Source organism: Talpa europaea (assembly GCF_964194135.1).
Source record: "Talpa europaea genome assembly, chromosome: 9".
NCBI lineage: Eukaryota > Metazoa > Chordata > Mammalia > Eulipotyphla > Talpidae > Talpa > Talpa europaea.
This window is the reverse complement of record NC_140076.1, coordinates 105,935,931-105,950,208: the sequence shown is the minus strand read 5'-3', so window position 1 is coordinate 105,950,208 and position 14,278 is coordinate 105,935,931. Positions and strand designations below refer to the sequence as shown.

Sequence of the window (14,278 nt, the reverse complement as noted above, 5' to 3'; positions counted from 1 at the left end):
CTGCCCTTGTCTGTGTAAATGTTTTAATCTCCCTGCTAAACTGCCAAAACTTTTTGCAGAGATAACCTGAGGACCCCACTCACTAACCCCTACATCCCATCAAAATGACATCAAGGAATTGAATCCTGCTGACAATCATGTGAATGATTTTGGAAGTTAATTTTCCCCCATCAAAACTTTAGATGAGTCTACAGCCCCATCCAACATCCTAATTGCAGCATAAGGAACCTTGCATCAAAGGCACCCAATTAAATTGCACCCAGATTTCTGACCCACAGAAACGAATAAATGTTTAATGTTTAGGGATAATTTGTTACACCACAATAAATAACAAATGCAGCTAACTGCCCACATTAACTAAAAAATAATATATAATGTTCTAAATGTAATTTTAGGGTAATACAAAGATAGCTAATTATAATACATGTTTATTTTAAAGATTTTTTTTTTTAATTTATGCATACAAGAGCTGGGTATAGGCCAGAGATGCAGGGGGCGGTGTGAGAGGATTCACTAAGACAGAGCAGGGAGAAGAACAGGCAGATCTATGGAAATACACTGCTAAGGGGAGCAGCCGGTGAGATAGGAGAGGTCTATGGGCCATGTGGGGTCAGATCCTTGGCGGGGGATGGAAATAATCCTGCAGCAGCTGCTTCCTTGTGCTGTCTTAACCCCTTGTGCCATGAGGGAGGCCCCCTATAATAAATGTTTTAATATCTAAATGCTCAGGCATAACTACACTAGAGATCATAGCGAAGATTTCTGATTTTGCACCTATATGAAATGCAGACTGATTCCAGTGAGTATTAGCTACTCAAATTATTACAAGTGATGTGGCCCGTGGTGACATAATTTCTTGAAATGATTCACAGCTTTTGCTAAGTTCCACACAAAAGTAAGTACAATAACCCATCAATTTCAGGGTGGTTTCATTCCTAGAAAATTCAATGTACATTAAAAGGATAGGAAAATACTTTGTGTTTATGTTAATGAATTGCAGGCTCCGATAATTATAGACATTTTTCACCCACATGAATATATAGAACATTCAGAAATAGTATATTTGGGGATAATTTTCCATTCTGTGGTATCATCTCTATCATCGCAAACCATCTTAGCTCCCTAGGTGTAGGTTCTAATGCCCATGGTTTATCCCAATCATCATTGTGACCAAAAACTCCCACAGAACTTCACCTTCAGTCTAAGGGGTGGTTCCTTTGGGAGCTTGGCATTAAATAATAGGGGAACTGTAAATTGTTGTGGTTGTCTAGATACCCCCTTCAGCAGTCGAAGGACGTCTGGCTAGCTCTCCAATGAGCCATAGTGTTGCAGTTCCAGATCACGAATAATGGTTCCATGAATGGAAGCAAATTTAGGGTGACAACAAGATATATGCCGTTTAGCCCAGGGCGTCCTGCTCTTTGCTAATCTTTAAAGGTTTATTTATTTATGCATGCAAGAGCTGGGGTACAGGCCAGAGATGAGGGGGGTGAGAGGATCCACCAGAGACAGAGTGGGGAACAGAACAGGCAGACTGACTGAAATACACTGCTGAGGGGAGCAGTGGGAGAGTCAGGAGAGGTCTGCTGCGCCATGTGTGTTCTCCCTGGCCGGGCATCGACCTCGTGCTGCAGTGGCTGCTGACAGCGTCAGAGGTTGCGTCTCAACCTTTTGCGCCTCTAGGGAGGCCCTCTTTGCTTTTCTTTAATTCCTTCCTTGGGATTGCAGAGCTGAGCACATCCCTTTCTTCTTAAGCACCTTCCAGGTCTCGCCGCTAGGGGGAGACACACTCTACTCCCCTAGCGGGATCCTCAGCTAGGCCCCGCCCCCGCCTGGCTAGGCCCCGCCCCCGCCTGGCTAGGCCCGCCCCCGATCCCACCCCGCCTAGGTGGGCCCCGCCTCGGCGTCGCCGGAAGTGAGGCAGCGGAAGTAGAAAAGCGTGGCGCCGGGAGGTCGGCCGGGTGGGCGCGGCTGTGGTGGGATGGCAGATGAGGAGGAAGACCCCGCCGTGAGTTTCATTCTTCTCTTCACTCCTTCGGGCGCAGCTAGCGGGGGCGGCGCGCAGGCTCGAAGCTGTTTGGTGAATTCAGCCGAGAGGGTCCGGAGCCCCCGCGCCGGCGCGTCCTCGCTGCCGCTGTCCTGGGGGGCCCGAGCGGCGGGGCGTCGCCTCACGGGCCCGCGGCGGCCGGAGCCGGGGCTCCCGGGCGCGCGCTGTGCAGCAGCAGCTCGTCTGCTAACGCAGCTGCACACACTCGGGAAAGATAACCGAAAACCAGGGAAGTTGGGGTGCAAACTGTACCCCGTGACCAAGTTTTAAAAACCTGGGAGCCGCGGTTTTCTTGCCGCTCACCGGGTTAAGGCTCACGTCAGGGAGTTCCTGGCGCTGTGTAAGCAGGGGTAGTAAATAGTGATTTTGCTAACTTTTAAGATTTTATTTACTTTTGCGTGGAATAACGGGTACACGCCAGGGGTTTAGCCAACTTAATATTCATATTGCCTAGCAATAGGCCTACTTGGTTGGTTAAAAAAAGAAAAAGGGAAAAAAGAACAGATGGTCATTGACTGAAGGGTTATTTGTGAGGGACATTGTGGAAGTCATTCCTGAGCGTCTTGGAAGTTGGACTGAAAAGTCTTTAAGGCCCCTAAAACGCCAAGATTTCACCATTGTTTGTTGCTTGCTTTACAGTTTCTGGCATATTAGTGTTGAAAATGGAAAAAAGTGATGATTATTTAAAAAGCAAATGCAGTGCTTGACATTTCTATACGTTTTAACTTCTAGTTTGAGGAGGAGAATGAAGAAATTGGAGGAGGTGCAGAAGGTGGACAGGGTAAAAGAAAGAGACTTTTTTCTAAAGAATGTAAGTAGTATTTGACAATGTTTTTATAGCTAAAAGCTTTTGGACATGTCCTTTCAAAGTTCATTTCTTGTTCTAAATGTGTTTCCCTTTGAGGACAGTCCTCTCAGACTTGATAAAATTCTGTTTAACTTGTGAATCGTAGATCGTAATGGTCATAACCCCTATTTATATATGCTATGTGTACACGTGCATTTGAATGTGTGTGTATGTGTATACACATTTTTCATATGACCTTTTGGCCTTCTGGATATCCTCTTTGGTGAAGTGTTTGTACATATCTACTGCCTATTAATTGGTTATTTTTTATTGTTGAACTGTATGAAGCTTTTATATGTTTTGGATATTAATCCCTTGTCAGTTACATATTGTATGAATTTTTTTTTAAAGATTTATTTATGCATACAAGAACTGGGGTACGGGCCAGAGGTATGGAGGGTGAGAGGATTCACCAGAGACAGAGTAGGGAACAGAACAGGTAGATTGACTGAAAAACACTGCTGAGGGGAGCAGCGGGTGAGACAGGAGAGGTCTGCTTCGCCATGTGGGATTCTCGTTGGCTGGCTGGGATCGAACCCGCGCTGCAGAGGCTGAGGATAGCTTCACAGTGCTGCTCTCAACCACCTGCACCACCAGGGAGGCCCCTTGTAGTATACGTCTTTTACCTCCATTGTTAGGTTGGTTCCCAGGCATTTCTTTTTTGAATCAATTATAAATGGAGTTATTTTCACCATTTATTTTGCTTCTTGTTCATTGTATATAAGAAGCTATGGATTTTTCATACGTTGATTTTTGTGACCTGCTACTTTGCTATATTCATTTATTGTTTCTAATAACTTGTTGATGGAGTCCTTAATGTCTTCTCTATATATTATTCCATATACAAATAGTGATAGTTTCACTTCTTTTCTGCTTGGATACCCTTCATTTCCTGTTTTTCTCCAATATCTCTGGTCAAAAAATCTAATGTCAAGTTAAACAGAAGTGATAACAATGAGCATCCTTGTGCTGGATCTTATGGGTAGAGCTTTCAGTTTTTCACCATTGAATATTATGTTTGCTGTAGGTTTGTGATATATGCCCTTTATTATATTGAGGTAGGTTCTTCCTGCTCCCGTCTTGTTTAGCATTTTTATCAAAAATGGGTGTTGAATCTAGCAAATGGTCTCTCTCTATCTATTGGATATTATATAATTTTTATCTTTACTTTTGTTGGCATATATTACATTAATTGACTTATGCATATAAAACCATCCTTGAGTCCCTGAGATGAATCCCAGTTGATCATGGTATATAATCCTTGAGATATGCTGTCAAACTTGATTTGCTAATATTTTGATGAAAATTTTTGCATTGATGTTCATCAGGGATATTGGTCTATAATTTTTTCTTGTGCTCTCTTTAGTTTCAGTACTTAAGGTAATGTTGGCATCATAAATTGTATTAGAGGGCATTCCTTCTTATTTTAATAAATAATTTGAGCAGTGTGGGCATTAGTTCTTAAAAGTTTGACAGAATAGGGCCGGACAGGGAGATATCCACATGGCGCTGCAGGCCTCTCCTGTCAGCAGTGTTTTTGGTCTGTCTGCCTGTTCTCCCTGCTCTATCTCTGGTGAATTCTCTCACCCTCCCTAGCCTCTAGCCTGTACCCCTGTTTTCGTATAAATAAATCTTTAAAAAAAAAAAGTTTGACAGAATGGGGCCTTCCTGGTGGCCGATGGGTGAAGACTCAGTGCTACCACCATGAGGGCCCACTGCAATGGCCTGAGTTCTATCCCTGGCCAGCCAGGGAGCTAACCCAGTGGCACTGCAGACCTCTTCTGTTTTGCCTGCTGCTCCCCTTAGCAGTATATTTCAGTAGATCTCCCTGTTCTGACCCCACTCTGTCTCTGGTGAATCCTCTCACCCCTCTCACCTCTGGCCTACACCCCAGTTCTTCTATGCCAAAATAAATTTAAAAAAAGAAGTAAAAGTTTGACAGAATTCATTTGTAATGTTTTCTGGTCCTGGGCTTTTGTTTTTAGATTATTACTGTTTCAATTTCCATGCTTGTAATTGGTTTATTTGTTTGTTCAATTCATCTGTTTTTATCTGGGTTAGTCTCGGTAAACTGTATTGACCTAGATCCATTCTTTCTTGTTTATTGAATTTATTAGTATATAGTTGTTTATTGTAATTGCATATGATCTTTTGTATTTCTGTGCTATCTGTAGTGATTTCTCCTCTTTAATTTGTGATTCTGTTTATTGATCTTTTCTCCTTTTTTTGTTAGCCTAGCTAGCGATTTATATGTTTTGTCTTCACCAAGAGCCAGCTCTTAGCTTCATTTATTTTTCATGTAGTCTTTCTGATTTCTATTTCATTTATTTCTGCTTATTTTTAGTAATTTACTTCCTTTCACTAACTTTGGGTCTTGTCTGTCCCTCATTTTCAAGTTGCTTTAGGTGTGATATTAGGTTATTTGGGATTTTTCTTGGTTCAGATGAACCCTGTAGTTATATTGATGTAGGTAATGAAATGTTAAGATTCTGTAGAGTAAGCACTCTGCTTTCTCTCTTCTATACCTTGTGACTGCCTATAAAAACAGTTGGAGCGCTTTCTTTCATGTCTTTTTTTTCTGTGATCGTATCAGAAAGGATTCTGCCATTCTGCCTTCTCTTTTACAATGTCCCACTGCTCCTTCCCCATAAAGACAGAAGGTTGGTTTTGGTAGATAATAGAGACCAGAGAAAGATTATTGACAACAAGGTTTAGTAGCTGGAAGGGAAGGGGAATTTTGTTGGTTGAGATTGTCAAGGTTTAAACATTTCACACCAAATCCATAGTTGGAGACAGCTACAATATAAATATGTTTATATGTCAATATCTTCTATAATTTGATTGAATTCTACTTTTTAATAACTATTGGACAGTTTGTTTAATTTGCTCAAGTAAACAAAAGTAATTGTTCTTTCACAGTACGATGCATGATGTATGGGTTTGGGGATGACCAGAATCCTTATACTGAGTCAGTGGATATTCTTGAAGACCTTGTCATAGAGTTCATTACAGAAATGGTAAGATTCTTTTGTAATCGGTCTTGAATAGATTTGAAATTCTAACTTCTAAATGAGACTTAGAAGTATGACATTCATTTGAAATATGCTCTCTACTTAAGTGACTGTTTTATAGAAGTTTCTGGTAATTATTACTAAGGATAGAAATATATGTGTATGTAAAGTGCGTGTATCTATATACACACATATGTGTATGTTTATGTGTACACACACACACACACACACCATACACATAAAGTATGTCCTGTCCCTTCCTCCTGAATTTTATTTAGGAGGGTGTAATTCTAAAATCCTTGAATAAAATTTAAAATATTACCATAATCCCATCATCAATCCCATTTATAGCATTTACAAGTGTACATACAGTGTTTTACATAGTGATGATTATAGTAAAAATTAATTTTACTCCAAATGTGTATTTGCTATGTTCTAATCACATATATTTCAGTTGCTACATAAAATTCACTCAAGTCATTTTCTAGTATACTTAATTCTCATATTATATGTTATTTACAGGTGGTTTTATTTTTAACTAAATGGATAATTTTGTATAGCCATATTTATAAAGTTTCTGTCTTGGATTTATTCAGAGATGGAATTACTGTATTTAGTTGTATCCAGTTCATATGAAATTTTAGCCCTGTGTTTTAGCTTATTTTTAGTACAGAATAATAAAAGTAAAATTCCAGGGTCAGAAATTATACATTTTGAAGAATCTTTTTTTCTCCTTACAAAGTAATTATTAATTTGAGAAATTATAAAAACGTAGAGGGAGAAAATAAATTGTATTCTTTCCACATAGAGACAACTAATGCTAGCATTTTGGTGAATTTTTTTTGTCTTTTTGCATATTTTTAAACTATAAAATTGAAAATCTTACATTATACAATCTAGATTCTGCTTTTTCACTTAAATCTAGAACATTTTCCCCATGTCATTGCTTAATGCTCTAATATTTTTAATGGCTTCATAATATTCATTGAGTGAATGTGCTCAAATTTGTTTACACAGTGCCTTATTAAATGTTTCCATTACTTTAGTCATTAGAAGTAATCCTTTGATGAGCCTTCATTTTTTTGCATAGAATGAATATATAACGAATGATAGTGGATCAGATTTATGTGATTTTAAGAAAACCTACTAATTTTAATCAGTTATTAAGATGTACACAATGCATAAATTGTGTTTTCAAGTAAATTATAAAATGATTTTATACAAATAAAGTTAAAACCGGGCCTCCCCGGTGGCGCAGCGGTTGAGCGCTGGGTTGCAAAGCTGCCCGCAGCCTCTGCAGCGCCGGTTCGATTCCCGGCTGCTCCCCGGCCACTGGAGGAGGGTCCCACATGGCGCGCAGACCTCTCCTGCCGCCCGCTGCTCCCCTCAGCAGTGTACTTCGGTCCTTCTGCCTGCTCTGCTCCCGGCTCTGGCTCTGGTGAATTCTCTCACCCTCCTGCGCTTCTGACTGTACCCAGTGCATGTATAAACGAAACAAACGAACAAACAAACAAATAAATAAATAAAACATGCCTCTATAAAAGAAAAAAAAAATAAAAAAAACAAATAAAGTTAAAACCTACTTTTAAAAGAACAAAAAAGGAACATCAATAAATTTTACAGTTTTAATATCTTTAGTATTAAAAAATGTCTATTAAAAATGTCTATAGGGCCTCCTCGGTGGTGCAGCTGTTGAGTGCTGGGTTGCGAAGCTGCCCACAGCCTCTGCAGCACCAGTGCGATCCCTGGCTGCCAGGCGAGGGTCCCACATGGTGCGCAGACGTCTCCTGCCACCTGCTGCTCCCCTCAGCAGTGTATTTCGTCAGTCTGCCTGCTCTGCTCTCCCCTCTTGCTCTGGTGAATTCTCTTACCCTCCCGCGCTTCTGATTGTACCCAGTGCTTGTATAAATAAATAAAATCTTTAAAAAAAAGAAAAATAAATAAAAAGTCTATAAAGCATTAAGAGAAACATTGTTAATAACAGTAGAAAGTGGACAAAGGATGTGAGTAAAAAGATAATTCACAAATGCATAGCTATAGTAATTAGAAAACCTTCAAACTCACCAATATTAAATAAATGCAGATTAAAAGAATAAAATTTTTAAAAATTAATTGAATTTAATGTTTGTTTTTTTTTTTTTTGTAATAGACTCACAAGGCAATGTCAATTGGAAGACAAGGTCGAGTACAAGTTGAAGATATCGTCTTTTTGATTCGAAAGGACCCAAGGAAGTTTGCTAGGGTTAAAGACTTGCTTACTATGAATGAAGAATTGAAACGAGCTAGGAAAGCATTTGACGAAGCAAACTATGGATCGTGATACCATTTGTACTCTGCAGTGTTGTTACCTTCTAGGGAAACCCTTAACAATAACTATATTTTCCACAATGAGGTCCTGATATCTAGCCATGGAAATGAAAGAGAAACACAAAGTTTTTAGCATTTATTTTCATATCTTTGATTTTAGAGTGATATCTGAGCCTTTACTTGCCTACCTTTAGAATACCATACTTGAATTACTGACTAGGTTTTAATGACCACACAAATTGAAGTAACTTGCAAACCGTACTGTTCTCTCTGACTTTCGGCTATCTAACACTGTAAAGTAGTATTTGTGTGCCATTTTAGGCTATACAGTAGTTCTTTAACATGTAAGGTCTAAATGGCACCTTTGACTTTATGATAGCTGAGACATGTTTTTCATATATTCTAGAGTTTTGAGACTACAGCAGTTGAGGTAATTAAAAGATAGTGAACTGGTTTGTTCCTTTTAAAGGAAGAAGATAAGAAAATAGTCTTCTGTAGGAATGTTTCTATCACGGGATAATATTTTTAATATTCCTTTTTTCAGATGAGGGATTTTTGGAGAAACTTAAGTTTCGTGTGAAAGCTTCTGTGTTAGAGGACTTCTTTGATTTAAAATCTTTTGGGTCTATAACATAATTTGTCAAGATTTAGGATAACTCATTTTCCCAGGTCAGAATAGAGCTTCTAAAAATGAATGTTTTCAGTATCAGGAATGATAATGCTTAAAAAGCTGATGGCAGGATAAATATTTCAGGTAATGTTTTTTTAACATTTGTTAGTACTTGTTCAGTGTGGAAATGTGTACTTAAGTAGAACTCTATGTGGCTATGGAAACCTCATTTGTAGTTCAAGATATACAGGTTTTGTGTGTGTCTTTAGCTTATTAAGTTATTATTGCACTTTGCTTAAAATGAGGATTAAAATTGCTTTTAAAGGGATTACTGACTGTTACTAGTGAAACTGAACGTTTTGTCTGCCACTTATAAATATTATAAATCAGTAACTAAGAAAATTTTACTTTCTTAACCTATTGGTACAAAGAATAAAGTATGCAAAATTAAACAGGTCAATACTTGAATTTGGTTATGTGATTTATCAACTTCCTGCCATAACTGGAAATATGATTTTAGCTGCTTAATCTCAATAAAAGCTTTTTTTCTATATTACTCTTATAATTTTTCTGAATTGATAATGAGATTCATTAAATAGCTGGCTTGATCTTTTTGTTATTTATAAAAGTTAAAAAAAAGAAAAAAAAGATTGTAGTGTAAGCTGAAATCAAGAATGGGAGTGGATTATAACAGATTGATAGATAAATTGGGGACTGCTTCACCCTAAGAAGAAACTGGTAATAACTGGCACTAGGATGACTATGTTAGTCAGCTTGGGCTGCCAAAACAAAATAGCATAGACTGGGTAGCTTCAACAGAAATCTACTTTCTTACAGTTCTGGAGGCGGGAAGTCTGAGATCAGGGTGCCAGCCTGGTTAGATTCTATTGAGAACTCTTTCTGGGTTGCAGATAGCTAGCTGCCTTGTCCCTGTACTTCACATGGCTGAGAGCGAGCTCTGTTGGCTCTTCCTTTTCTAAGGGCACTAGTTCCATCAAATCAGGGCTTCACCCTTATGTCCTCGTTTTACTTTAATTGACTCCTTGAATTCCCTATCTGCAGTACATCAGATGTAGTATTAGGGCTCCAACATAGGTGTTTTAGGGGGACAATTCAATATATAATGCTGCCTTTGCTGTTATCATTTTGTTAATGACCCTGCCTTCTAAGAAATTTTTTTTGGTGGAACTTCGTATTATGACTTTCTTAGGTTGCAAGTAATAGAATTAAGAGCAGTATAAGCAAAAAAGAGGCATTAATTTATCTAACCTGAAACAAGGAAAGGAGGGATGGAGTTGACTCCAGGATTGACTGCATCTAAGAACTTGAGGACAATTAAGATTTCATCTTCTATCCCAATTTTGTTTTTATTCTCAGGAACCCCAGTGTATCAAGGGAACTTGATGGCCCTCATTTCTAGGTTTTCATTCCTACGGCTTGTGATCAAGGTAGCTGCTTCACTTCCTGATACAGAACATTCCAAGCAAGGATTTTCATTGTCTTGACTGTGGTCATTTTTCTTCTTGGACCTGTCACTGTGGCCAGGAAGAAGTTGTGTTGCCTAGATCTCAGGAGTGGAGGGGCTTAGTGTGGGGGTGAGCAATGGGAGATAGGTATAGCAAGAAGGGGAAAGAGGCTGAGCAGACAAAAATAACAAATGTGCACTGACTTGATTTGTGAGTTTACTTTGAATTCTGTACAGCTGCACTGTGTAACACGGTATTTAAATTCAAGTAATTAAAATCAAAATTTCAGTTCCCTTGGTTGGACTGCCTGTACTCCAAGTGCTTAATAGCTCCTTGGCCAGTGGCTGCTGCACTGAACAGGGCTGATACACAACATTTCCACCATCCCGGAAAGTTGGATGGTACTAATAGATAGTATTCATGAGCTCTCTCCTGAGTTATTTCACTTTTTAAAAAAACATGATATGGAAAATCTTAAAATATACACAATAAGAAAATAGTATTATGAAACCACAACTCCAACTATTAATCAACTTTTTCTCAATAATCTATCCTCCCACCTTAATTTAAAAAGTATCCCATATAACTATCACACTAACAAAAAATACACTAATGCCTCAATATTCCTCTAATATTCACCCTCTATTTGAGTCTACTGATATGTCTCAGAATATTTGAGTTTGCATATTTTTCTATTGCTGCAGTAACAAATTACTACAAATTCTGTTACCACAAACTCACTCTTACCTATTTCTAGGTCAGAAGTCTGCCTAAAATCAAGGTATCAACAGAGCTTTGTTTCTTTCTGGATGTTCTAGGAGAGAATCTGTTGACTTGCCTTTTCCAGCTTCTAGAGGCTGCATTCTTTGGCTCATGCTCCCCTCCCATCTTCAGAGCTAGTGTCACATTTCTCTGACCCTCTTTAGTCATAGCTCTTCTGACCCCAGCTGGGAAAGGTTATATCCTTAAAAGGCTCATGTAGTTATATTGAGCCCACCTGGATAACCCAGGCGGCTCTCTTCATATCAAAACCCTTAACAACCAGGAAGCTCTTCTACCATATAAGGTAACATATTCACAGTTTCTGGGGATTAGGACATGGCCATCTTTAGGAGAGTGATTATTTTGTCTAGCACAATTTATTTCCCATAGAATCTAAGCAAGTGTCACCTATTATATTTAGTTGGTGTGTCCAAATTTCTTTAAATCATTAATAACTTCCCTCCTCCACTTTAAGCGAAGCTCTCTTTGAGATCATACCTTTTGTTTCTTAACTAGCATGTTTATTAGAAACTAAAAGAGCATCTAATATATATGATTCACTTGATGTTGGTTTTACTGTTTTTAAACTGGTTTTCTTAAGTAAAAACTAGCATTAATTCTAGGTGTAGAAATTTTTAAATGGGAGAAATAGTTCACTTGGCCTCTATCAGTGAAGGGAGGTGTGGTCTGGCAGAGTTATTTGGCTGCTTTTCAAGAGGCCTCAGAAGCTTGCATTACTAGGGTGAATGTACTATAATCCAGTGTTTGCTTTACAGCATTGCAGACTTGGAAACTGATTTCATCAGCAAATGGTGAGCACACCAAATTCTCAGGGTGGACTCAAAGAAACCAAACTCCTAAGATGAGTGTTTAAAAAATGGATGCCAATTTACAGATGCAGGTAAAACAGCAAATTCTTCCTTCTCTAGGGAGACAGACACAAGGGAAACTGAAACATAATAATGGGTGTGAATCAGAATGAGGGGAGTTAGATGAGTGCGTTGCCTAGAGCATCAGGTGAGATAAGGATACAGTTATTAATAGAGAACTAGGAAAAATGGCTCCCTGGGGCCTAAAGCAGTGCAGAGGGGTTTGTTGCCTGGGAGCTTCCTTCAAGATTCTCTTGTTGACACCAGAGATTTGACCGGAGTTTTTCACATCTTTGACAACCCATCCAAGCATTGTCTGGTGTCTTCAAGTGACTTTGCCTGTTTCTACTCTCACTCATTTAAATGTAGATCTCAGGTAATTCAAAGAGGACAATTTTATTTCCATATGCTTCAGGGAATCTTCATAGTTGCTCCTAAGTGCTGATAATACTGAGCTTTGTGCCTGAAAATACAGAACTTTTTTTTTTTTTTTTTTAATAGAGGCATGCTTATTTATTTATTTGTTTGTTTGTTTTGTTTATACATGCACTGGGTACAGTCAGAAGCGCGGGAGGGTGAGAGAATTCACCAGAGCCAGAGCGGGGAGCAGAGCAGGCAGAAGGACCGAAGTACACTGCTGAGGGGAGCAGCGGGCTGCAGGAGAGGTCTGCGCGCCATGTGGGACCCTCCTCCTGTGGCCAGGGAGCAGCCGGGGATCGAACCGGCGCCGCAGCGGTCGCCGGCAGCCTCGCAACCCAGCGCTCAACCGCTGCGCCACCGGGGAGGCCCAAAATACAGAACTTTTTAAGAGCATTGTCTGTATTCCAGAACATTCCCAGTTCTCTAGGTTTGATTATTGTAGGGTAAAGAAAATGTCAGGCTTTTCTGCCCTTCTGCCATCAGGATAGATGATGGATCCTTGTCCTGAATGCATGCCTGATGGCGGGCACCTGGAATAGGGTGTGGGCATAGGTAGATGGGATTCAGCTGAGCTAAGACTGCTTTTTAAGGGCAGCGTCACGGGGACGCCAGTAGCAGCAGTAGCAGCAGTAGCAGTAGTAGCAGTAGTAGCAGTAGCAGCAGTAGCAGTAGAAGCCGAAGCAGAAGCGGAAAGAGAAGCCGAGAAGCAGCATAACCAACGCCAGAGAGTCCAGATAGAGTGAAGACTTGCTGGGGGCTGGGAGGCCTGCCAGCCTCCCAGCCCCCCAGCCAGCACCCCTGCCTGCCATATGCCTGGTGAACCCCAAATAAAAAACCTGCAAAACCACTGAGGACTCTGACTCCTCCTTTACCCGGTCTGCATGGGATCAGAAAACCTGCACAGTGCCCGGTCCTGCCCTTACAATTATCTTAGGGTCTCTATGCTTTCTTTCTTACCACAAATAGAGGCTGAGAGATTGATGGCCATCAAGGAAGGTGTTAGTTGGAGGCTGTTGCTTTTCCTGGGCCCTGTTAACACGTGACTAGTCATACTTAAATTTATGGGATGGGATCAAGGAAAACATTTTGATATATTAAGTAACTATCTGAGGCATAGCACAGGCACCATTTTGGTTAAAGTTATCTGGATAAATGGAATTTAAATTTCTAGGGAGGAGCAATTTCATGTTACCAGTAGGGTGATAAGCATTTTCATTTGAACTCTTACACAAAAATCCCAATTCCTGTTATTTGTAGCACTGGGACTTCTGTGCACATGGTCACTCTATTATATACTTATTACTAGAAAGCCTGGCAAACTGCCTTGAAATCCTTGGGTGTATTCTTTTAGTATAGAAAGAACAGTTGCTAAAAGACAAATCGTTTCTTGTGAGTAACCATTTTAGATTAATAGTAGTTTATTAGAAAATAGCCTACTTAAGTTATAGATCAAATGCTAACGGAAATACCAATACTATAATTTTTCTGAAATAGTAGTTTTATAAGTATTTTGGGGGAACATGAACTTACAAGAACTACTGTTAAAAATTATATAACAGCCCAAAATGGAGTGACTCTTGCTAAACCTCACTTCAGAAAACACAATATTTAAGCTAAAGGCAGTTCTAGTTTCTCCTAGAAATGTAACCTTTAATCATGCAATCTGGAATCTTGGTCAGCACTAATCAGGTAATCTGCCCCCCGGGCCCCTTCTGTCCCTCACAGGAAGGTGATCTTGCCTGAAACAAACCTCTCTTCCTGTTATCCTGTGCCTCCTTTCTGTAAAAACCTTCCATTTTGTAAAGCTCTTTGGTTCCTTTCTGTTTTTCTAGACGGGATACTGCCTGATTCATGGATTGTTTAATAAGTGAATTGTGATATTGACTCAGATGAATTTTGTTTTTTTTACCACTATATACACTAATTTTGAATTTCTAGG

The 14,278-nt window shown here is 39.5% G+C and overlaps 1 protein-coding gene across 1 annotated transcript; it reads left to right on the top strand.

Moving 5' to 3' along the window:
• Nucleotides 1-1,981: 1,981 nt before the first annotated feature.
• Nucleotides 1,982-8,225, top strand: TAF13 (TATA-box binding protein associated factor 13; the record flags this gene model as incomplete). Its single annotated transcript, XM_084241807.1, has 4 exons — nt 1,982-2,008; nt 2,780-2,858; nt 5,814-5,911; nt 8,055-8,225. 4 exons carry the CDS (start codon nt 1,982-1,984, stop codon nt 8,223-8,225), a joined length of 375 nt encoding a protein of 124 aa, XP_084097933.1.
• Nucleotides 8,226-14,278: the final 6,053 nt, after the last annotated feature.